This window comes from Elephantulus edwardii, unplaced genomic scaffold, assembly GCF_000299155.1.
Source record: "Elephantulus edwardii isolate Elephantulus edwardi_28Jun2011 unplaced genomic scaffold, EleEdw1.0 scaffold00241, whole genome shotgun sequence".
In the NCBI taxonomy this organism is placed as follows: Eukaryota; Metazoa; Chordata; class Mammalia; order Macroscelidea; family Macroscelididae; genus Elephantulus; species Elephantulus edwardii.
The window spans coordinates 4,109,728-4,135,266 of NW_006399991.1; the positions used below are offsets into that span (position 1 = coordinate 4,109,728).

The window sequence follows — 25,539 nt, forward strand, 5'->3', positions numbered from 1 at the left end:
AACAACAACAACAACAATTTTGCTGGGTACCAATGAGTATATGCTTTGCTAAAAACAAGTATTCTTTTTATTTAGCATGTTCAATATGTCTGTGCAAGTTTGTATACAGTTCTTTCTGTTTGTGAGGTTGTCTTTTAGGATGGGGACTTTGGGGAAACCCATGATTGCAAATTTTTCCTCGTATCAGAATCTCTTCTGAGATGGGTATGGGGGTTTGCCTAGCTCAACATGAGTAGGTGATAAAAAAGCTTTAATATTATGTCTAACTCTGTTTTAATCAAATGCTTGCTATGACACTAATGAACATGTACATCACATCTTTAGCAAGAAAAAAGTTTAATACCCAGTTTGTACCTTGCTGGGGTTTTTTTCTTCTTTAAAAAAGTAAATCTACCAAAAAAGAAAAGGGGGATAAGAGAAATTGCATAATCTGTCCAAAAAGTATGCATCAGGAAGCTGGACAGTGACTAAGGAAGACAGAAGAAGAATTGATGCCTTTGAGTATGGACTGCCAAGAAAACAAACAAGTGGAAGCTAGGATTTTGAAGCTCTGTTTCACATACTTTTGGCCAGGAGGGACCAGATTTTGGAGAAGGACATCTTGCTGGAAGAGTGGAGGGACAGAGCAGGGAAGGAAGAACCTGGATGAGATGTAATAAGTAGGACAATTGGGGATAGGTGTGTTGGGATCAGTGAGACTGGCTCAGGACAGGGTAGGCTTCAGAGCTGTTGTACACAGGGTCGCTATGAGTCGCAGGCGACTCAACAGCACATAACAATTGTGCAACATAGAAGGGGCTTCAACTCAGCTGCTTTCCAGGTGGAATGAATTTTTGATGGCCCATAATGAACCAGAGAACATTGTGGGAATGTTTTCCTTTGTTGTTGTTGTTGTATACCACCGTGTTAGAACTGACCCATAGCTGACCCTTCTGCAGGTTTTCAGAGGCAGTTAATTGCACAGGAAGAGATTGTCCATCCTTCCCCCATAGAACAGCCGATAATTTGAACTATGTGCTTTCGGGATTGCAGTGCAATTTCTTACCACTACAACCATCAATCAGCTTGTTAAGAATGAATGATAATAAAATTTGGTATTTTATTAATACTAAGTGAAAGGGAAATTTAAATTATCCTGAAAGAAGATTGAAAACTGTCTGATTCTTTCTTTTTTTAAGGGATTGAATTATTAGTAAGGTAGTAAGTGTGGTGGCCCTATGACTTTCTGCAATATTGCATTTCCATATAAAGAAAATTTAAGGTACTTAGGGGGAAAAATGTATTTGTTTACTAAAAAAGAAAATGCAAAAGAAAAAACCACAACAGTAAATAGATGTTTGAAATGTACTCAAGAAGAAATGAAATGAAAGAAAAAGAGAGTCAATATTGTAACTCAAAGGGCAGTTTGAACAGAAATGGGCCTGTTTCAGTTCCCCTTTTAAAAAATACTTTTTGTTATTTTCTTTTGAAGATAATGGTTATTATCTACCTTACTACAAGAGGGAGCGGAGCAAGCGGAGCACACAGGTCACTGTTCGGTTTCTGGACAACCTGCCTTACAACAAGAATATTCGCAAAAAGGATCCTGTCCTCCTCCTGCACTGGTGGAAGGAAATAGTCGCAACTATCCTGTTTTGTATCATAGCCACAACTTTTATTGTGCGCAGACTCTTCCATCCTCATCCCCACAGAGTAAGTTATCTAAGAACCTAGTATATTTCAGAGGGTTGAGAGTACACACAGCTTACTTGTGTGATTTTAAATAGGTTTCTATTTTAACATAAAATGTTTATTTGTACTTGATTCTCCTTCCTTCCTTTCCATTCACATCTCAGTTCACTGCAGTCTGTCACCACTACCACTTCCATAGCGGCTACTTTTGTCAAAGCTTTTGACTACCTGTTTTTTCTTCAAATTAATGAGAAGTTCTCAGTTCTTCCCTAACTTAACCGTGAGTGTTTCTCACCTGACTTCTTCCTTGGCCTTTTTGCACCGCCTCAGTAGTGGTGCATCTCCTGTCTCTGTCTTTGGCTAGTATTTGCCACCTGACATCTCCCTTGAACTTTTTGCACCACCTCAGTGGTGGTGTACCTCCTGTCTCTGTCTTTGCCTTGGTGTGTCTACTTTGGCGACTTTGCCCTCCTTTGCCTCCTCCATCATCATTCCTCAGAGATCTTTCTTTCCCCTGTTCATTCCACAAACTCTTCTAGGCTGGTCTCACTTCCATGTCCACCTCCAGTTGTCTTACACAGCAGTGGTACCTCCTTACTCTGCAACCTGCCTGGTGGGTGCTCACAGTTACATGAAATGCACTATCTTTCAGACTGCACTTCTTTTAGCCTGGGCACCATTTCTGATCTGCTTCCTTGGTATTTTTCCCTCCCAAGGAAGTGAGCTGCCATGTACATTACCAAAGCTGGGTCATTCTTTTCTTCATCCAGGTGTTCACTGTGTTCTCTCATATCTTTACTTTGTCTACTCTTCCATGTTTCAGCCTCCATTTTCCCAGCACAAATATCCCTAGACCTTTCCTGAATTGTTCACATGGTGTTGGCTGAGGTCTCATGCTTCTTTTTTCTGCCTCTCTCAGACCCATTTTCCACACACCTAGCCCTATATTGACATTTCCTGCTTAGAAACTACTAATAACAGCTTCCCCATTGCTCTTTGGATAAAGTCATGTTCTTATTAATTACATCCAGAGTTCTAAATGATTTATACTTGACTGTTCATCTCTCACCTTAACCATTCTCCCCTCTCGTCTGTACTGCACCTGCTCATTCATCTCACCTTTACCTAACCACACTCTCCTCTTTTTTGTGCTCCACCTGCTCATTGTTCATGTCTCACTTTTACCTAACTGTGCTCCAGCTGCTCGTTGTTCATCTCTCACCTACCTAACCACTCTCCCTCTCCTCTGTGCTGCACGTAGTGCTCATCTGTCCCTCCTCACTTCAGAACATTGTTCCCCCACTTCCTGTCCCTTCCTCCCCACACTCTCTCCTCTAGGATATCACTTACTTTGAAGTTAGTTGTCATGTCCTTGGGGATATCTTCCTAAATGTCTAATTCTGAGTTAGAGTATCTTGTGTGTCTCAGAACACTCAATACAACCCTTACTAAAATGCTAATAGGGAAGTCCTAATTGCTTCTCTCTTGGCCACTAAACTGGACATCATTTAGGACCAGCTCTACTTTGTTGAGCATTCTCTCCTTGGATCTCATCAGTGCCTGCTGCACAGCCCACCCTAGGTAAAGATTTGTTCAAAGAACCACTGGCTAAACAGATGGGCCCTAGTACTGCCTCTTGATTTTAGTAACTAACACCATTCTCTGGAAATCTTTCAGGAGCTTTTGGTGAAGAGACATTGTAAATGAGGTGCCACATTTAGTTTCCTGTCTTGGAAGCATTAGTAAATATTCATAAAATTATTAAGAAAAAAAAATCATTCTTCTGGCTTTGCCTGGACATTTTCATGCCTGTTTTGTCTTTTTGTTTGAATTTTATGTGTGTGTGTGCCGTCAAATTGGATCTGACTGGTACAGAAGGAGACTGCTCCTCCTCCAGCAGAATATCTGGTAGACTCAAACTGCGTACCTCTGGGATTGCTCATGCCTGTTTTTTTACACACACACTAATGACATGTTACTTGTCAATACACTCACATTTATAAGGAAACAAAATATCTTCAAACACTAGAGGGGAGGCAAGGAAATATAAAATTTTTCTTTAGTAGGTAGAAACCATATACTGTGATTTGTACTTTGTTTTTCTCAATTTTTAAAAAATATATTTGATAACCTAAGATTGCTGGCTAACTTCCATTTTGTACTAGTTGGTGCTTTTTGGTTTTGTTTTTTCCATTTTGTACTAGTGGTGCTTTTTGGTTTTGTTTTTTCCACTTTACTAGCAAAGAAAGGAATCAGAAACTCAGTGCCAGACGGAATGTAAATATGATTCTGTGAGTGGCGACACCAGTGACAGCAGCTGGAATGACATAAAAAATTCTGGATATATATCACGGTGAGTCCTTCCATAAAATGCTATCTGTGTTATAATCTTGGGCAACAGCCACTCTAAACAGAAGTGATTTGTATGCTCTTATTTCACCTTTTTAATGAGCAAATAACTAGATGATTAAAATATAACTGGATGATTAAAATATAGGTTTAGCAATCCAGTAATTTAAACTCACTCAAAGTGTTTTGTATCACAAGAAGAATACAAATAGAGTGTTACGCAGGAGGTAGGGATTTCAACTACAAAATTAAGTGATTTAGACAGCCTGGTTACTTAGGATCTGCTGTGCACTTGGCTTGATTTTCATGATACTAAATGTAATTGTTTTTATCAGAGTGATTAGTCTCATATTCTGCAGTTATTTATGTTTTTATTCTGTCTGAAATAATAGATGGAAATTTGTAAAAAAGTACATCCATAAAATAGATAATTTTTTTAAGAAGATAATTTTCAAAAGCAGAAGAAGGAAAAGAGGTATGTGTTAGCTAAAAAGTAGGCATTTAAAATAATTTGAAATGAAAATAAAAGGAAGGCATCTGTTTGTAGTCTGTCAGGTGAACAATATTACTTCTAATGCTTTATTCTACATGGAACGGGGCTGATTTAATGTTTCTTATTACCTGGATTATTGCCACTTTCCCCCTGTTTTGATATCATACTTACCATACTTTAATAACATGGGAGATAAAAATTTTATGCAGTGTGAAGAGTTTCTAGGTGGTGTTGAGTTTTTTGTTTGTAATGAGATGGTAATAATAATATATAATATTATTGAGTTTTTAATAGGTCTCAGGTACAATTAAGAGCCCTGGATTCAGTAGTGAATTAAAATCCTAGTTTTGTTAATTATCAACTGTAATCTTAGACAAGATGATCTTTACATAAGTAAGTTTATGTAATTTATGAGATCTACAATTATTATATAACATATTACTCTTTTCAAAAGAAAATTTGTTTCATAGAGCAATTTTCTAAATACAGGAAGATTGTTCAGTTGGCACTTTAGGAGTAGGACCTGAGCTTCCTGACCTTTAGCAGTAAGGGAGGTGAATTTGCACATAGGTACCATGGTAGCTATTTTTAGGAATATAGGTTATTATTCTTCATTCTCTGTGAAGGTAATTGGCCCATGGAGGGTTGGGACCTATTGCTGCTTCTCCTTAAATTTAGATTCTAACCAGCTGAGCCAACTACTTCTAAATTAATATTAGTGTGAAGATAATAACTTACAAATTTAACCTTGTAAGGGATAACAGAAATAATATCGTTCTCCCCATATAGCTATAATATTCTGCACAATATGCATGCACTTGTTCAGCAGATATGTGTAAAAAAAAAGTCCTCCTGTTTGCCTGGTAATGCCCAGGCTCTAGAAGTAGAGAGGAAAACAAGGATGGGGTCAAGGAAGGCTATCAGTGAGGAGGTAAGCATGCTGGAAGGGTGGAGGTTCATTAAGTACAGGCTGTCCTTCTAGAGCAGGTAGTGGACACAGGACCCCTAATGCTGGAGGGACAGTAGTGGGAATTGGCTGGACGATTCGGAGCAGACCAAGGAGGTCAGAGACTAAAGAAGAAAGAACAGTGTGGTGGTCCATCTGTAAGTGACAGGTGGTGACAATATGGTTTCAGCCTGGGTATCTAGAAGCAGACTGACTCATGAACCAGTCAGCTAATGTCACACAGAATTGATTCCTGGAAAAATTTCTGACTAAAGTACATAATAAATACAATCAAATGGATTGAGAGATTATAATACATTCATACAGTGGAATACTATGCAGGAGAAGCGATTTTGAAAATCACTACCTAACTTGAGAAGGACTGGAGAGCATTATGCTCAGTGAACTAACTCAGTCCCATAAGGACAAATATTGTATAAGACCATTATTGTAGAAATATAAATAGTAAAAAGTATATGAAAATCCAAGGGGTGGGGAGAGTAGGAGCAGAGGAGTCAAGATGGGCAAAGGCAGTAATCATAGGGTATACAATTTAATGGGTAGAGGGAAGGGTCAGTAAAGGAAATGGGAAAGATCCAGTGTGAAAACAATGTATAGGGGGAAAATCCCAAAGCAAACAAACAAAGCAATGTATGCAAACTTTGTAAGCAAACCAGTGTAACAGTGTAAAAGAAAAATTTTATGTAAGGAAACAAGTACATAAATACAATAAGATTGATATATACTTACCCTCAAATATGAAAGCAGTGATGTAAAAATTATTTTCTAATCTGCTAAAGAATTAAGAATATGTATTGATAGATTATAGGAAGTAACAGGTAGAACAAACTGACTGTATAGTCACTGTAAAAGCATGTGATTCCTAATTAGAAGCCTTATCACTTATATTTCCTAGGGGGAAACAGTAGAATGTATTTCATAATAAGAAGTTGATTAGACATTATATTAATCACACACATTTTTAAATATTAGGATATGTTCTTATTTGTACAAACAGAAGAACAAAAAAGATTAATAGAATTCAAACTACAATTTTTAGGAAAATAATTCCTATGAGACTAAGTTACACATCCTAATTTAGATATACATATTATATACTACAACAAGTGACCTGACAGGCACCTAACATTTAAAACAACTTTTTAAAAATTGTCTCTTTTTATAATTTTTTTTTTCTCCCCCAGTTATCTGACTGATTTTGAACCAGTTCAGTGTCTTGGTCGTGGCGGGTTTGGAGTTGTCTTTGAAGCTAGAAACAAAGTGGATGATTGCAATTATGCTATAAAAAGGATTCGTCTACCCAATAGGTAAGAATGTCACTCTTCATAAACTTGGAAATGGCATGATAGGATCTCATAGACAAGGAGTCCTTCACATTGAGGCTAGTCCATACTTGTTAAGTGCTGTCTAGTTAACTACGACTTACAGCAACCATTAGAACAATAGGCCTGGCTGGCCCTGGCCCTATCCTGCTCCAGCCTCATCCACAACCTGCTTAAGCCCATTGTTACAGTCACTGTCTCAGTTCAGCTGTGGAGGGTCTTTCTCTCTTACTCTGACCCTCCACATTTCCCAGTATGATGTCTTTTTCCAAGAAATAATCCTCTCCTGACAATATGCCCATAGTGTGTGAGATGAAGTTTTACCATCTTTGCCTCTAAGAAGTACCTTGGTTGTGCTTCCTTCAAGACAGACTTGTTTGTTCTTTTCGCAGTCCATAGAATATTCAGTATTCTTCTCCAACACCACAATTCAAAGGCATCAAGTCTTCTTCATATTTGCTTATATATTGTCCAACTTTCAGATACATAAGAAGCAGTTGACAATAACCTTGGCTTGCATCAGGTGCATCTTAGTCTCTAAACTGACATCCTAACTCTTTAAGTTCATCTCTAATCATCTCTATTTACTAAAAAGCTCTACATTCAATAGTAACTATAAAAACGTTTGTGTAAGAAACCATAACCACTGCCCAAGCAGATATATACACACCCATGTTTATTGTGGCTTTGTTCACAATAGCAAAGAGCTGGAAACAACCCAAGTGCCCATCAACAAACGAATGGATAGAGAAGCTCTGGTATAGTCACACAATGGAATACTATGCTGCATTGAAAAAACAAGGAACTCATGAAATATTAAGCAAAATGGGTGACCCTGGAGGACATTATGCTGTGAAGAATCCCAGTCACAAAAGAACAAATACTGCATAATGCCACTGTTGTAAAATGGGACTGACCTCGGGGTTGGGGGGAGACTGAGAAGGAGGGGAGGAATGATGTATACTGCATTGAAACAGATGAGGGAGAGAACTGTTTAAAAAGAATATATAATTGGGTGTTATTGTCATGACAGGAGTCCAGAATGAAGGCTGCACAGTGGAGTGGACTTAGGAGGAGGGATTGTATAACAATGAAAGAGTTTTTCTTTTACTTTTCAAGGAGAAGAGTGAATTGGGGGAGGGAGGTGGGCAGGGAGAAAAGTGCAGCAATGAATGACTGGAAACCCTAAGTCTCTGTAAATTTTCATTAAAATTAATAATAATAACAACCAGTTTTTGATCTTTAGAATCTTAGGTTTTAAGTGCACCAGAATCTGTTTAGATTCCTTGGCATCTACTTAAAGAAAATCTAGCCTTGCTCTTCTATTTTACTTTCTTCATTTTATTGTGGTAAGGTATTTTTTTATTTATGTGGTGGCACCTGCCTGTGGTCCCAGCTGCTTGAGAGGCTGAGGCTGGAGGACTGCTGAGTCTGGTAATACAGGATTGTTGTGACTGAACCCCCTCAGGAGTCACAGATCACCAGCCTGGCCCAGTCAAAAAAATAATTTGCCCTTTTAAAAACTGTAATTTACTGCCATTCATCATGTTGTATTACATTCACCACCATCCGTTTCCAAATATTTTTTATCACCCATGATAGGAACGCTTAACCCTGTAAACAGTAACTCCCTTTCCCTCTCCTGCCAGCCTTTGGTGATCACTATTGTTTCTATGTATCTGCCTCTTGTTAATTTAAGTTTAAATCATGCAGTGCCTACCTATGCTCGTGTGTGTCAGAGCATCACTTCTCTTTATGACTGAATAATATCAGATTTTACGTGTATTAGACGTTTGACTGGGAGTAGCTGGTGGCATAGCCAGAGCAAGGTGCTGCAGATACAGAGGCCTGTGTGTCTGTGGCAGGGTACATCTACTAGCCACTCCACAGGAAAGTTTCTTCTGCTGCAGTTTACAAACTAGGAGACCCAGTGGAGGTTGCAAAGAGTCGGAACTGACTCATTAGAGTGAGTCTTTTTTTTTTTAAAGAAAACTTTGCTTATCTCTTCATCTGTTGATGAATGTTTAGGTTTGGAGTATTGTGAATAGTATTGCAGTGAACATTGATATAAAGGAACCATTTGCATTCCTGCTTTCTTTCTTTTTTTTTTTAGGGTACTGTTTGGGAATGGGATTATTGGTGCTTCTTGTTGTGAATTAGGTGCCATCGAATTGAGCAAGACTCTCCGTGGCTCTATGAACAACAGATCTGAACCTTGTTCTATCCTGTGCCATCTTCATCATCACTGACACACTCAAGCCCATTGTTGCAGTCACTGTGTCAATCCATCTGGTTGAGAGTCTGCCTCTTCACTGACCCTCCACCTTTCCAAGCATGATGTCTCTTTCCAAGGAATACCCTCTCCTGACAACATGCCCAAAGTATATGAGATGAAGTGTCTTCATCTTTGCCTCAAAGGAACACTCTGGCTGCACCCTCTCTAAGATGTATCTGTTTCTTCTTTTGGCAGTCCATGAGATATTCAGTACTTTCTCCAACATGTAAGAAAATCCCATGGGCTGCCAAAAGAACAAGTCTGTTTTGAAAGAGGTGTAACCAGGGTGCTCCTTAGGGGGGAAAAATGGTGCAATTTTGTATCACATACTTTGTCAGGAGGGATATGTCAGGGTTAAACTGATTCTCCATACCTGTTCAGAATCATTTGTGAAGTTGGACTCTGAAGAGGAATGTGGCATCAGGATTGGAGGTAGACTCATCAGCAACCTGTGTTATGCAGATGACAACCTTGCTTGCTGAAAAGTGAGAACTTAGAAAGCTTGATGCAGAACAGCAAGGATTCAACCTTCAGATCAAGGATTACAGCTTTCAATATGGATTACATTTTCAACATCAAGAAATAAAAGTCCTCACAATTGGGCCAATAGGAAACATCATGATAAGTAGAGAAAGAATTGAAATTGTGAATGATCTCATCTTGTACCAGCAGTCAGGAGATCAGGAGACATAGTGCTCTGGGAAAGTTCATTGTCAGGAACCACTCCAAAATATTTTATAATAGTGATGTCAGTTTGAAGATTGAGGTGTACCTAATCCAGGCCATGGTCTTTTTAAAATCACTTATTAATGCATCCAAGAGCTGGACAATAAGGGGTTGTTGGGTCAAGGGATAATTTTGTGTTTAACTTTTTGAGGAACTAGCAAACTGTTTTCCATAGTAGCTGCACCATTTTATATTCCTATCAGCAGGGGAAGAAGTTCCAATTTCTCCACATCCTCACCACCATTTGTTATTTTATGTTTTACTTATAATAACCATGCTAGTGGACTTGAAGTGGTATCACATTGTCATTTTCATTTGCATTTGTGGAAATAACCTTCATTGTGCAGATGACACAACCTTGCTCGCTGAAAGTGAGGAGGACTTGAAGCTCTTGCTGCATAAGGTTAAACACTGAAACCTTCAAACATGGATTGCATCTCAATGTCAAGAAAACAAAAATCCTCCCCCTTGGACCAATAGGCAACATCATGATGGGCGGTGAAAGGATAGAGAGACTGTCAATGACTTCATCTTACTTGGATCCACAATCAATACATTTGATGTTAGCAGTCAGGAGATTAGGAGACACATTACATCAAGAATAGTCTACAGTAAAGGATCTCTCCAAATTATTGAGGAGTAATTATTTCAGTTTGAGGATTTAGGTGTACCTGATTCAGGCCAAGGTTTTTTCAATCACTTGCTATGCATCTGAGAGCTGGACAATGAATAAGGTTAACAGAAGAAAAATTGATGCCTTTGAGTATGGTATTAGAGAAGAATCCTGAATATCCTGTTGTTGTCATGTGCCGTTGAGTCACTTGTGACTCATAGTGACCCTATGTACAACAGCTCTGAACTTGACCTATTGTGACCCCATGTACAACAGCTCTATCTTGACCCAGTTTCATTGTCTCCAACACATCTACCCACATTACCCCAGTCACTGTGTCAATCCATCTTATCAAGGGTCTTCCTCTCTTGTGCTGTCCCTCCACCCTTCCAAACATGATATCCTTCTTCAGGGACTAGTCCCTCCTTGCAACATGCCCAAAGTATGTGAAATGGATTTTCAAAATCCTTGCATCCAGGGAGCAGCCTGGTTTCACCCTCTGCAGGACAGACTTGTTTGTTGTCTTAGCAGTCCATGGTATGTCCACTACTCTTATCCAGCACCACAACTCAAAGGCATCAATTCTCTGTCATCCTTATTCATTGTCCAGCTCTCTGGTGCTTAGCAAGTCATCACAAAGACCATGGCTGGAATCAGGCATACTTTAGGCTCTAGACTGACACCATTGCTCTTCAGTATTCTAAAGAGGTCCCTGACAGCAGATTTTTCCAGTGCAATTTATCTTTTTATTTCTTGGCTGCTAGTACCAAAAGTGGAGCCAAGCAAGCTGACTCTGTTAACAATCTCAGTCTCTTCTCTGTCTATCATGATATTGCATAGACTGTCAAAAGAACAAACAGATATGTTCTAGAGGATGTGCAGCCAGAATGCTCCTTGGAAACACAAGTGATAATGCTTTGTCTCACATACTTTGGGCATGCTGCTGGGAGAGGTTATTCCTTGGAGAGGGACATCATGATTGGGAAGTGCAGGGAAGGTGTAGGAGAGGATGACCCTTAATGAGATGGATTGATCTGGTGACTGAAACAAAGGACTTGAGTGTGTCAGAGCTTGTGAGGATGGCACAGGATAGTATAGGGTTCAGATCTGTTGTTCATAGGGTCGCTCTGAGTTGTACTTGACAGCACCTAACAACAACCCCCCCACTATCAAAAAAAGAGAGAATAATCTTTTATTGTAAAAAATAAACTATCAAAGCGTTTGTATTCACTAATCCACTAATAACCATTTATACTTTAGAATATTTCCTTTTAATGATTTTTTAAATAAAATTTTTATTTTATACTGGTTTACTTACAAAGTTGATAGGTGTTGTTTCTCACAGCAGATCTTTACCATTTCCTTTACCCACTCCTTCCCTTCACCCATCAAATTGTGTGACCCTATGATTAACCACCCCTGTCCATCCTCACTTCTATCTATACTCTCACTGCCCCCACCTTGGATCCTCATACATATTCTACAGTAATGGTCTTATACAGTATTTGTCCTTATGGGACTGAGTTAATTCACTTAACATAATGCTCTCCAGTCCCTTCCAAGTTAGATAGTGATTTACAAAATCATTGCTCTTGTGTGATGCATAATATTCCATGTATGAATGTACCATAATTTCTCAATCCATTAGACTATGGTTGGACATTTGGGCTGTTTCTTTGTTCTTGTGATGGTGAAAAAGGCTGCTATGAACATTGGTGTATAAGTCTCCATTTGTGCTTCACTTCTCATTCTTTGGAGTATATTCCAAGCAATAGAATAGCTGGGTCACACGGAATTTCTATGTTCAGCTTTTTGAGGAAACACCAAACTGCCCTTCGGAGTGGTTGTACCATTTTGTAATCCCACCAACAGAGTATAAGAGTTCCTATCTCACCACCTCCTCTCCAGCATTTATTATTTGCCATCCTGTTAAGTTTTGCCACTGGTACTAGAGTGAAATGCTATCTAATTGTGGTTTTGATTTGCATCTCTCTTATTGTCAGTGATTTAGAGCATTTCCTCATGTGTTTGCTGTCCAAATGTCCTCCTCTGTGAAAAGTCTTTTCATGTCTTTTGCTCATTTTGTAATTGTGTTATTAGTCTTTTTCTTGTGGAGGTCCTATAGGATTCTGTAAACTTTTGATATGAGCCCCTTGTCTGAAATGGTATAGCTAAATGGTTTTTTCCCCAGTTAGGAGGTTTTCTTTCACTCTTTTGGAAAATGGTTTTGTTGCACACAGGTATTTCATCTTTAGAAGGTCCCATTCATCAATTTTATCCTCTCTAGAATGTGCATTTCTGGCTATGTTTGGCAGTCTCCTTATACCATAGACTAGGCCATCTAAGCTTGATGCCAGTTTGTCTCTTACGAACTTGATGGTTTTGAGCTTTACTCCCAGGTCTCTGATCCACCTCAAGTTAATTTTGTGAGATGTGGATCCTGCTTCAGTTTTCTCCAGGTGACATTCCAGTTTTGCCGGCACCATTTGTTGAAGAAGCTGCCATTTCCCCATTTGATAGGTTTTATTTCCTTGTTGAATATTGATAGCTCCATTTCTGGGGTCTCAGTTCTGTTCCATTGGTCTGTGTGCCTGCCATTGTACCAGTTATACCAAGCTGTTTTGGTTACTACTGCTGTGTAGTAGGTTTTGAGGTCAGGAAGTGCTATGCATCGTTTTTGTTTTTCAAAAGTGCTTTGCTTATTTGGGATCTCTTTCCTCTCCAAATAAAATTGACAATTTCCCTTTCCATCTCCTGAAAAATGAATTTGGTATCTGTCTAGGGACTGCATTGAACATATAGATTGCTTTTGGTAGGATTATCATTTTCACAATATTGAGTCTTCCTATCTATGAACAGGATACATTTTCACATTTATTGAGGTCTTTTTCTTTTTGTTTTGCAGAAACGTTCTGTAGTGTTCTTTGTATAGATCTTTTGTGTCTCTTGTTAGGTTTACTCCCAAGTATCTTAATTTGTGGTTGGCTATTGTAAATGGCATTGCTTTCTTGGTTTCCTTCTTTGAGTTCTCTTTGTTATGGTAGAGAAGTACTACTGATTTTTGGATATTGATGTTCTAGCCTGCCATTTGACTAAATTGGTCCACTAGCTGTAACAGCTTTTTTGTTGAGTCCTTGGGGTTTTCTGTGTATACTATCATTAATGATTTCTTATCTAGCCTTAAATTGATATTGTTTGTAGTGTATATATCAGCACCATACAGGTTTGCCCTGTTGCTTCCTTTCACGGTATTATCGGAATTTTTCATGTTAAGATATATTTAAAATATTTTATGACTAGACAGTAGTCCAGCCTAATGCATGTGCCATATTTTTTTAACAGTCTCTTATTGTTAGCACTTAGGTTTCTAATATTGCAATGCAATGAAAGATACCTTTGCAGTATTCATCTTTTATGTAAACTTTTTTACTTACTCTGTTTCCTGGCATAGATCTTACATGAAGTAGAATTACTGACTGATATGTGATGCTTAAGATAATGGGCTTTCAGCATTGCTTTTCTCATCTTGATAGATGACTCTTTTTTTCCTGTTTTTTTATTATAATTAATTTTAATGAATGTTTACAGAGACTTTGGATTTCCATTCATTCATTGTTACATTTTTCTCCCTGCCCACCCTTCCCCCCATAGATGACTCTTAATGATTCTTGATTGTATGTGTGCTAATTGCTGTGCTGCCCTTCTAACTGGTAGTTGAATGTTTTAATTGCAAGTAGAATCTTAGAAATCCTTGTTGATGGTTTAGGTATTAGGGAACTACTCCTTTACCTTTGGTGCATAACTTTTGAGTAGGTTAAATATCCTTATGTTCCACATAGGATATAAAAATTAACTTAAGCTTTTGCCCTTAAGAAATCTGTAGCACTTAGAGACTTTTGTACAAGGACTTAAATAAGTACAGAGAAAGGAAGATGATAACCTGTTCCTTGCCTTTGTTAAATGTTTCTCTTGAAGAAAGAACAGACCTAACTGAAGGAAGGAAAGCTTCTTGTGATACTCACTAGCAAAGACTTGCTGCAGACTAACACACAATAGTGCCTGTCCTTTTTCAGATTTTTATATATATACTTTTGTGTGGTCTTCACCTATTCTCTTGAGCTTGGAATGTTAACCTCTCTTGTTGTTGTTGTTTTTTGCTTTCACATGTTGGAATTGACCCATAGCAGACCCTCCAAAGGATTTTTAGAGGCACTTAATTGCACAGGAGGAGATTTCCCATCCTTCTCCCAGAAAGCAGCAGGTGGCTCTGAATTGCATGCCTTTGGGGTTGCAGGACAGTTTCTTACCACTAGACCACCAGAGCTTGCTAATTATATCTAAAATGATTTCTTAATCATCTAAGAAAACTTTATTTTAGTGATTCGATTAGTGAGCTTGTAGATTATTACTTATTTCCAGAAGAAAAAACAGAAAAACATTTGCATAACATAAATGCAGAACTTGTTGTTCTTATGTGCCCTCTATCCATTAGGACTCAGAGCAGCCCCGTGACCACCCCCAGGATCACTAAGTAAACTCATCAAGCTCTAATTTTGGATTCAGGGAAGAATTTTATTGTTTCCATGTTTCAACGGTGGAATATGGTTACTCCTGTGAATATGAGCAACCTTCAGTGTCTTCTTTTTTCTCCATTTCAGAGAATTGGCTCGGGAAAAAGTAATGAGAGAAGTTAAAGCTTTAGCCAAGCTGGAACACCCAGGAATTGTTAGGTATTTCAATGCCTGGTTGGAAACACCACCAGAGAAATGGCAAGAAAAGATGGATGAAATCTGGCTGAAAGATGAAAGGTAACTTTGGCAGACATAGTCTTAAAGACTAATATTTTCCTTTTGGCTAGTTTTTCATTCAGTGAACAAAATGTAAATTTTATAACTTCAGAGATATTTTTAATGCAAAGAACAGAAAGTTTCTGGTCTCTATCATCATGTTTTGCAAGGCTCTCTAGCAACTTGGTAATGAATTTAGTCTTTGAGAACAAGAATGTTAAGAATGTTGAACTGATAGAGCTGAGTGACTTTGTAACTCACTGAAAGATGTGCTGTGACTTTTTTAGTACAAGGTGGCGTGTGTTTTCATTTGTTTCCACTCTTTAAAAATACTAGAGTTTTTTTCCTTCTTAGCATTGAACAATTTGCAACTCCTTTTTAAGTAGGTTCTTTTTTCTAATTTTTATTGTATTATTTTTACGTGTACCGTCAAATCAGATCTGACGTACAGAAGGAGATTGCCCCCTCCTTCTCCAGCAGAGCATCTGGTAGATTTGAACTGCATACTTCTGGGAATGCAGTGCACTGTCTTGCCACTAGGCCACCAGAGCTCCCTTTTTTAAGTAGTTTGAAACTGTTTTCAGTTTAAGTACATAATTTTAGTTAACCTGAAGACATTTCCCATATGATCCTATATAAAGATATGCTATCTAAGGAGACGTTTTTAAAAGTACTAAATTAGAACAAAAAGAATACAGACTGCACATAGACTATTTTCAAAAACAGCTGGAATAAAACACCTTTCTAGAAGAACTGACAAATACATTGGATACATGCTAGATACATGTCTTGCACCTTGCTGCATATGCAGAGCCAAGCTGGCACCTGAGCTGTGAAAAAGGCCAAGTGAGGTGGGCTCCTGTGGCTCCCTGTGGGCTGCTACCCTGCCAACAGCAGTTTCAGAATTCTGGTCTCCAAGTAGCCTTCTCTTAATCCTTCAGTCTCTTCTTTTTCACACAACACTCTGAGTCATCTCGCATGACAGCTCCAGGTGACCGTTTCAAGTATAAAATTGAATATTCTCATGTAAATTTTTATAAGGAATGTAATCTTTTCCCCCCTCTTACACACCTACACCCTTTACTTGGACTTGTTTTAGTTTAAGCTGGATTTACTCTGAATTTCTGCAACATCCTTTTCTTCTATGCAGCCTTCTCTTGTAGTTCAGAAAGTTTGTTCATTCCTAAGAGGAGAGTCTCACCATGATTGGGCCCTGCACTGACTGTGAGCTGTGTGCCTCTTTCTTGTGGTCTTTGTTCACCTGGCTTAGCCCAATGACCAGAGAATCCCTATCTTATTCCTAGATAAAGCATTTCTGTCTGTATTTAAGTGTGTGCAGCAAAAACTCAGCACTCTTTTTGTGACCAGCCCCACTTTTTGACCTGGGCACCCAAGGCAAGTTCAGCATTGCAATGCTGTTTCTCCAAAGAGATGTCTCAGATACTTGGCATCTGTTCAGATGTGGGCACCCACCTTGCCAGGGGAAGTTTCACAGGGTTCTTAAAATGGGACTGGAGATTTGACCCTCTTAATAGGCATGACTTGGTAAGGTTTTCTGGGTCAAGTGAACAGCAACCATTCTTTAGGATCATGCGAAGCTGCCATATAGTGCTTTTTCTATTACCTGTATGTTGTTGATCATTTGGAAATTAGTTTAATTACAGTTGAGGCTTTTTAGACAAAAGATATACTTCAAACATTAATTTATACACATACGGTTTGTACTTCTCCCATCTCCAGCACAGATTGGCCCCTTAGCTCTCCGAGCCCGATGGATGTACCATCCGTGAAAATACGCCAGATGGACCCATTCTCTACAAAAGAACGTATTGAAATCATAGCTCATTCTCCACGAAGAAGTAGATCTTTCTCAGTAGGGATTTCCTGTGGCCAGACAAGTTCATCCAGCAGTCAGCTCACACCTCTGGACTTGTCGGGTGCTGACCGAGCATACAACCTACAGGACAGTTGCCTAACAGACTGTGAAGTGGAAGATGGGACACTAGACGGCTATGAAGAGGAGCATTCCTTCCAGCCCCTTCCTTCTGAAGCCTCTTCTATCAGGTCACGGGAGAGGACTTCCTCTTCTATAGTATTTGAGGATTCAGGCTGTGATAATGCCTTCAGGAAAGAAGAGCTTAAAACAGACCGGCTGCGAATTGGCAACTGTGCTAATAAACTAACTGACTTCAAGCATTCCAGTAGCACATCTTCTGAACCAACTTTGTCGATTTCTCCTCCTAGACCAACCACTTTAAGTTTAGATCTCACAAGAACCACTGCTGAAAAACTACAGCCCAGTTCACCAAAGGTCTATCTGTACATCCAGATGCAGCTATGCAGGAAAGAGAACCTCAAGGACTGGATGAACGGGCGCTGCACCATTGAGGACAGGGAGAGGACCATGTGTCTGCACATCTTCCTGCAGATTGCAGAGGCCGTGGAGTTTTTGCACAGCAAGGGGCTTATGCACAGGGACCTGAAGGTTGGTACCCATGGCACATGAACAAGGGTTTCATTATATGGTTCAGAATAGGATTTGCTGAAGAGCCATCAAGAGCAGGGAAGAGAAGATGCTAGGGAGCAAGGATCTGGTTTAAGTAGTCTCAAGTGACCTGTTGCAGAAATTAGAAGACTTACACTTTGAAAATCTTAGCCAAATCATATATTCTACTCTGTAATGTGACTATATGTTCATTTTATGTTCATTTTACTGTAAAGGACATTCCTAGCTCTCTTAGAAAACAAAAGGAAAAATACTCTTCATGGGCAGTTCACCTTGAATAGGCAGGCATACTCTATTTATTATATGGCTTTCTGTTACACACAGGTTTCCCGTGGACCCTGAAGGAACATGGGGAAGGGCCCCAGGTGGAAGTCAAGATGGGCTCCTGATTTAGCCAGCTTTGAACTAGAGCAAATCCTTTGGTGTTTTGTGGTTTTCTTCTATCTCTGAACTGAGGTGTGGGGTCAGTGGTGGGAAAATGGATAGAAAAAGGTAGCAAATGACTGCACCTCTAACTCTTTGATTCTGTTTTCCATATATATGTTGTTGTTGTTGTTAAGTGCCGTCAAGTCATAGGCGACTCATAGCTACCTTATGAAGGGGAGTCCGCGACACTTATATATTTTCCATATATATAGTACTCAATATTACCATAATCTAATAAAAATTGCGTAAGAATCTCCCTAAAGCACACAGCATTTCCCTAGAATGTTTTTTTTTAAAATAAGCATTTTTAACATTTTTTTGACTAAGTTCTGTATGCTGTCGATGTGTACTGAATGTGTGTTTCTGGTCAAAGTAGCTTGAATTCCTGATAGATGTGGACCCATTTTTAGTATTTTCACTTTTGTCTTAGCCACAAACTTTTCTTTAAGATACCAGTGTTGCTTTGTTATTGTTGTATACCATAGAGTCTGAACCAACCCATACCTGACCCTTCAGTGGGTTTTCAGAAGCAGTTAATCGCACGGGAGGAGATTGCCCATATGTCTCCCACACAGCAGCTGGTGGCCTGGAATCCCGTGCCTTTGGGATAGCAGCACTGCTTCTTGTCACTAAGCCACCAGAGCTTCCTTACCAACATTGCTATTTGGGCAAAAAATATTTTCTTCTAAATCGATAGTCGGTTTTCAAACCATTTTAAGAATCTGGGTTAACCAGGATAAGAATGTGAAATAATTCCTGTTTTCCAAAATAATTGTTACTTAGTTATATTTTGTAAAGCCAAAATATAAAATAAATCACCTAGTACGGAATCTTCTCAGTTGTAGGACGTAAGGTTAACATACTTACTATTGGAAGGCATGGCCAGCTCAAAGGTTTAGGAGTTCAGGACCCAGAGCTGCCTGAAAACAAAGCCCTGGTGCTGTGCTTCCGGAGCATTTGCCTCTGAAAACCTGTTGATTTACATTTTGGCTCCTGGAACCAAACTATTCAGGATCCAGGTAGAGCTCTGTCATGGAGGAAGTGAGAGAGGCCTGGTGGCTCTGATTAATAAGCATTCTGCTCTGCTGGCTGAAGTCTGCAGCTCACCTGATAATCTGCTCCCAGGAAGACACAGCTGAGGATCCCTGCAGGGCTGTGTGCTGTTTGTTAGTCAGGGTCTCTCAGTGACACATAAAGATCCATAATGTGGACAAAACTTGGTTTTCTTACTCTCCCACTTTCTACTGCTGCATTGTTGTGTTTCCATTCTCAGGTGGCCTCCTTCTCGAGGTAACAATCAGCTGTTCTCAGGGGTATATGTTTTGTTTTTCTGTTATGTTTTTCGAAGTGATGAGGTAGGTAAGCTCTTTACGTTTTCCGGAGGATGGTTTCCTTAGATTGGTTTAGGCAGTCCTAGAGCCAGGGTGACGCACACACATTCTACCAACTGCTCCTTGGGAGGACTAGGCAGTCTCCTCATGTAAAAAACTGACTGCTTCCGCAATCTGGTAGCGAAAATAAAATAATAGATTAAAATAGAAAAACCCAGAGTGTCCCATGAGTTGGAATTTTCTCAATAGCAGTAGATATTTTTGGTTTGTTGTCATTGTAATTATTATGATCTGAATTATAAATGTAGAAAAGCTTACCTAAGGGGGGAGTATTTAGGAAAAAAAAAGTTAAGAGTTCCCAGAAGTGTAGGTCTTTAAGTGGATGATGAGTGGATGCTAATACCTGGGGGTTTTATTGGAGTCTGTTTGGAGAGCACCGTGCTCCAGAATATCTTGGTGTCAGATTTGGTTTCCCTCTTTAATCCTGTAAGTCTGGAGGAAGAGTGACCGGGTGCCCCTAGAAGTGAGGATGGTGAAGCTTCCTCTCCATACTTGGGGCATGTTGTCAGGAGAGGGCCAATCCTTGGGAAAGAAGAGAGTCAGAGAAAGAGAGGAAGACCCTTCACGAGATAGATTTACACAGTGACTGTACCAGGGGCTCAAACATATCAAAGATGGTGAGGATGGTGCAGGACAGGGCAAGTTTCAGATTAATGTGCCTGGAATTGCTGTGAGTCATCATTGACGAGTAGCCAACTAACAGCATGTAGGTCATTGAACTCACTCCTTATACTTTTCTATCCTTAATACATACCCAGTATCTGCTTTTCTCCTTTGTTTTTCCAGCCTTCCAATATATTCTTTACAATGGATGATGTGGTAAAGGTTGGGGACTTTGGCCTAGTGACTGCAATGGACCAAGATGAAGAAGAGCAAGCGGCCCTGACTCCAATGCCAGTCTATGCCAGGCACACAGGACAAGTGGGGACCAAGCTTTACATGAGTCCAGAGCAGGTGAGTCTGATTATTAGCTGTGCCCCTTCCTTCTGAACTAAAAACTGACTTTTAATTTACAGAGTAGTGAGCTAGTTTTACCTGATCTATCTCCTGCCTTGTTAAAATAGCCAAGAGAATAAAATGTAGAAATTGACTGTCATCAACAGTCAGCAGCTAGGATACAATTTCTGCTCCTGAAATGGGGATAGATAAAGAGAAATAATAGACAACACACCTCATCCTCTGGAGCAGAACCCAAAGCAACCAGCAAAAAGACTCACCTCTGTGAATTCCAGAGTTCAGGGCAGCCAGGGCCCAAAGCAGAGGCGGTAAGATTCCAGACCAGGACAGGAAGTAAGTCTGTGATTCTGGGTGTCCAGAGGAACAGTGCTGAATTAGATTGCCTGGGGCTTTGGACGCCCAGACCAGCACTGTCAGACTGTGCCAAGCTTACAGTGCACACTTGCGGGCTAGCAGTGCTCATACTTTTTAGTTGAGGAACCAGTCCTTGGAGAGGGACATCATGTTTGGAATGGAGGAGGGGCAGCGCAAAAGTGGAAGATGAAATGAATCAACTCAGTGACTGGGGTAGTGGGAGCAGGTGTGTCAGTGACAGTGAAGTTGGCACAGGATAGAGCAGGGTTTAGGATTCTTGTCACAAGTGACTCAACAGCACATAACAACAACAACAACAACAACAACAATCACTTATAATCATAAAAGTTGTTTAGAAGACAAAAGAGTTGGTTTCTTAAAAAAAAAGATTTGGTCTATCAGCATTTGCCATATTAGAAATTAAAACTGAAAAGTATGTAAAATTTCATAAGTTCACTTTAAAATGGGTTTTAAATCCAAAACATCTTCACCTATTCTTTTGTGAAAAATGAGTATTTTACAAAACAAAGTAAAAATAATGACAAAAGCATCTGCTTCTATTTTTTAAAAATCTTTCAATTAGCAGCCTGACAATTAATCCTACCCAAGACACCGTCTACTTTTGCTCATCTTTTTTTAAAATGAATTTTAATGAAAATTTGCAGAGATTTTGGATTTTCATTCATTCATTGTTGCACTTTTCTTACTTTTGCTCATCTTAAAGAGCCTGGGCAGTAGGCAGCCCCTCGCCCTCGGCCCAGCAGAGTTGGTCTCCATGCTGACAAGGGCTGACCTGCTGTCTCTAGATCCTGTCATTGCAAGGATGCCCACATCCAGTGACTGAGTGGCATAGACTGACCAGCATCACTGCCTGCAGAGTCCTGGACCTTAGTGTGAGGTTTGTGAGATGCCACATCTGGTGACTGAGTGGCAGAAATTGACTGGCACCACTTCCTGCAGAGTTCTGTGCCTTAATGCAAAGTTTGTGGTGTTTTTATCATGTGAGGCTTCTTCTGTGGTTTGGTTCTGCCTCCTATCTTTTTTTCATAGTGTTTGATCTCTAATAAGCATTTTATATCTCCTTCCTCCAAAAAATCCTTTAAAAAGCTGAATTCTCATATCTGCTCCTTTTACCGTAAGTTGTTTGGTGAAAGGCTATGAAGAAAATACATCAGTATTAGGTTGAGTAAGGGAAGAAGGTTTCTATATCCTTTTCAGGTAGCTGTGGATGCTCTCTGAAGTTACCAGAGCTCGCCAAGTGGACTGCAACACCGTCTTAACAGCCGTTTCATGCTCTGTGTCCTTAGTATCCTGTGATCCATCCTGCATTTTTAATGACCTTTATTTTGTCATAATTTTACAACACTGCACGTTGGTTATTTTGAGGCCATTAGTTCCTTGAGTTGCTCATCTCTTCCCCATGCTGACTGCTGTCTCAGTTCATCACATCCTACAAAGATCACATTAATCTCATGAGCTTCTCAAAAAAAAAACAACTGTAAGGATTAGAAAGCCATCAAGTTACAGTAAGAACTCTTAATTTTCACTTGAAAGCTCAACTTTTATTCTTGCACCAAACACTGCCAGCTTCCCAGGAGCTGCTGTCTCCACTTTGTTCCACTTTGCAAAGTGGCAGGCAGTCAGACCCAAGTCTGAATAACTTTACTTTATCTCCCCAGTGTTTTTCACAGTTAGAATGGCATCCTGTTAAGAGAATGACTAGCCCATTTTAGAACTCAGTGAAACAAGTGCTGCAATTATATTTCAGTAGGGACAGGAATGCCTTAGGAGTACTCCTGTTTGTCACATAGAACATTTAAAGATATGCTTAAATGCCAAGCGGGTAAATTAATTACCTTTTTACTGCTTCAGAGTTAGTTTTAAGAGAAATGGTCATTTCTGATTTGTTTGATTCTTAACTATGTTTACTTTATTTACTTATTAAAAATCATTCACAGTGATTAGTTCTATATGTATATATTTCTCTTATTTATACATACCTTATTTCATTATTCATTTGTACATACCTTATTTGAAACTGACAATTGATGTTCTACTTTGTAAAATGTTGTGTATGTTGTTGTTGTTGTTGTTATGTGCCATCGAGTCGCTTGCAACTCATAGCGACCCTATGTACAACAGCCCTAAACTCCGCTCTGTCCTGTGCCAATCGCACTGTCTCCAACACCTCCCCCCCTTACTCCAGTCACTGAATCAATCCACCTCATAGAGGGCTTTCCTCTCCTGCGCTGTCCCTCCACCCTCCCAAGCATGATATCCCTCTCCAGGGACCGGTCCCTCCTCACAACATGTTTGTAATACTTGAAAATATAAACAATTCTGTTGTTCTTAGGAAAGCTTTTTGGCTATGGTGGTAATTTAATTTCTCTTTTAATAAATTTACTCAGCATGTTTCGGGGTGCTTTATTTAGTACCTTATAAATTTTGTTCTTGATTAGCTCTCTTTGTACACAGATCCTTGTCCGCAATACCTTATGCCTTAGGGTAGTTGAAGTGGGATAATTAAGTGGCAGTTAATGTGTGTATGAGATACAGTATAAGTTCTTTTCATGAAATCATGTTAATTTATATTCTCTGATGGTCAAAGAGAGGAAAACCCTCAAACAGGTGGATTAACAAAGTGACTTACAGCAATGGACTCAAGTGTGTCAGGAAGTGTGAGCATGGTACAGAACAGAACAGGATTCAGATCTGTTGTTCACAGGGTCGCTATGAGTTGCAAGCACTCAACAGCACAACAACATCCCTATGAGGAGCCCTGGTGTGTTAAGTGTTGGGCTTCTAAATAAAAGGTTGGCTGTTTTAAATCTATAGCTGCTATACAGGAGAAAAAGAAGTTATCTTCTCCCATAAAGATTAAGGGTCACTATGAGCTGGAATCAAATTCAAGGCAGTGTTAAGTGTTGTTTTAAACATATTTACTCTGACTACTTCCCCAGCCTCAAGGAAGAGAGGTAAGAGAGGAATCAAAAAGCTGTAATCACTTAGAAGGGAGGAGAGTGTTGCAGCTATGGGGATTGCTAAGACTTCCCATCAGATGTTAGGGAGCACCTGATTACCCAGGAAGCTGATTGCATAGAAGAGAGATGCCCAGGGACAGGCACCCACCCGTCCAGTGCAGTTTACTGCAACGACCTGAACCTCTGGCAGCTTCTCTGCAGCTGTCAGCCCCACCCCTTAAAAAATGCTCACCTGTGCCTGAGAGTAACATTCACTAATAAAAGGTCCCAGTCTCCCAGGAGGTCACTTTTAATTTTAATAAGGCTCTGTTTAATAGAGCTGTAATTTATTTCATTTGTTCACTTTACCAGAGTATTTATGGAGGGCCTTCTCTATACTTAGCACATTGCTGGATGATGGGAATGCAAAAGAAGTTTCCTCCAGGACTTTATAATCTAGCTGAAGAGTAAGAAATATGCATATGAAAAATACAAGTAAGAATGCAGAGCAATCCATAATTAAGGGACACTATAAGACTGAGCTCTCCTGATTAGTGGTTACAGTAATGACTTCTCATAAAAATGGCTAAGAACTAGAATGACTGGAAATGAGAGATCTGTCTCAGATAGTGCTTGCTTTGAAAAACTTCACCTCAGGGGCCAGGCTCCAGGCCTCTGCTGGTCATTTGACTGATATCTATCTCTGAGCTGGACCCCACTTTCCTTCTGTAATGCGTAGCACTTTAATTACACTTTGGTGTGTTGAGTTGAAGCAAAGGAACTTGAAGGCTATTAACTCTTTGCTGACATTTTTTACAGAGACAGTTACAATTAAAGCAGGGAGTAAGTAAACAGAATTGTACAAATGCAAGAGTACCAAATACATCATCTTTGTATTAATGTCTTTTGTCTATTTATTCTTTGTGTGAACTTTCAGATCAATGGAAATAGCTACTCTCACAAAGTGGACATCTTCTCTTTAGGCCTGATACTGTTTGAACTGCTGTACCCATTTAGCACTCAAATGGAGAGGGTCAGAGTAAGTATCACACCAACCCTCACCCCCCAAAAAAAGATCGAGAAAGAAATGTGCCAAAAATGTGCCCCAAAAAGTTTTAAAATAAATTTATCTGTAATACCAGCAGACTATCCAGAAGTGAAAGAGCTCATGCCAGCAATGCAAGGAAGGAATATTTGAAGACTGTTTCCATTTGAAGCTTTGTTTTTCCAAAATTATTTCATAGAATTGTTTCTTGATGTTACTGAAATTCACTTATTAAAAATGCTTGCACTCAGAAATTAGCTAATTAAAAATGCTAGCACTCAGTAAGTTTGTGATAAATACAAAGCCCAGGAGAAACATGGAGTGACATGGGAAGGGTACAGGGACGGTGGGGCTTGGGACAAGATAAGTGCACACATGCATTCACCTAAAAGTGGCCATATTACACGTGATTAGCTTTTTTTTTTAAAAAAAAAAAAAGAAAATATTTATGTAAATATATAAATGTGTATGTGGTAGAGGGTCAGCAAAGGAGAGAAGACCCTCGACCTAGTATATTGATCTGGTGACAGCTGCAGTGGGCCCTTGTGTGTCAGTAAGTGTGAGGATGGCACAGGATGGGCAAGGTTCAGATCTTTTGTTCATAGGGTCACTATGAGTGATACTTGACTCGACAACAGCTAACAACAACAACAATATAAAATGTGTGTATTTATGTGTATATATGGTTTTTATGTAT

The 25,539-nt window shown here is 39.4% G+C and overlaps 1 protein-coding gene across 1 annotated transcript in view; it reads left to right on the top strand.

The window, feature by feature from the left end:
* Nucleotides 1-25,539, top strand: part of EIF2AK3 (eukaryotic translation initiation factor 2-alpha kinase 3) — a 200,157-nt gene that overhangs the window by 170,230 nt on the left and 4,388 nt on the right. Inside the window, exons 9-15 of the mRNA XM_006898949.1 lie at nucleotides 1,472-1,692; nucleotides 3,912-4,024; nucleotides 6,665-6,787; nucleotides 15,075-15,224; nucleotides 16,944-17,688; nucleotides 20,313-20,480; nucleotides 24,735-24,836. Coding sequence (XP_006899011.1) covers nucleotides 1,472-1,692; nucleotides 3,912-4,024; nucleotides 6,665-6,787; nucleotides 15,075-15,224; nucleotides 16,944-17,688; nucleotides 20,313-20,480; nucleotides 24,735-24,836 — 1,622 coding nt within the window. The remainder of the gene's footprint in view (nucleotides 1-1,471; nucleotides 1,693-3,911; nucleotides 4,025-6,664; nucleotides 6,788-15,074; nucleotides 15,225-16,943; nucleotides 17,689-20,312; nucleotides 20,481-24,734; nucleotides 24,837-25,539) is intronic.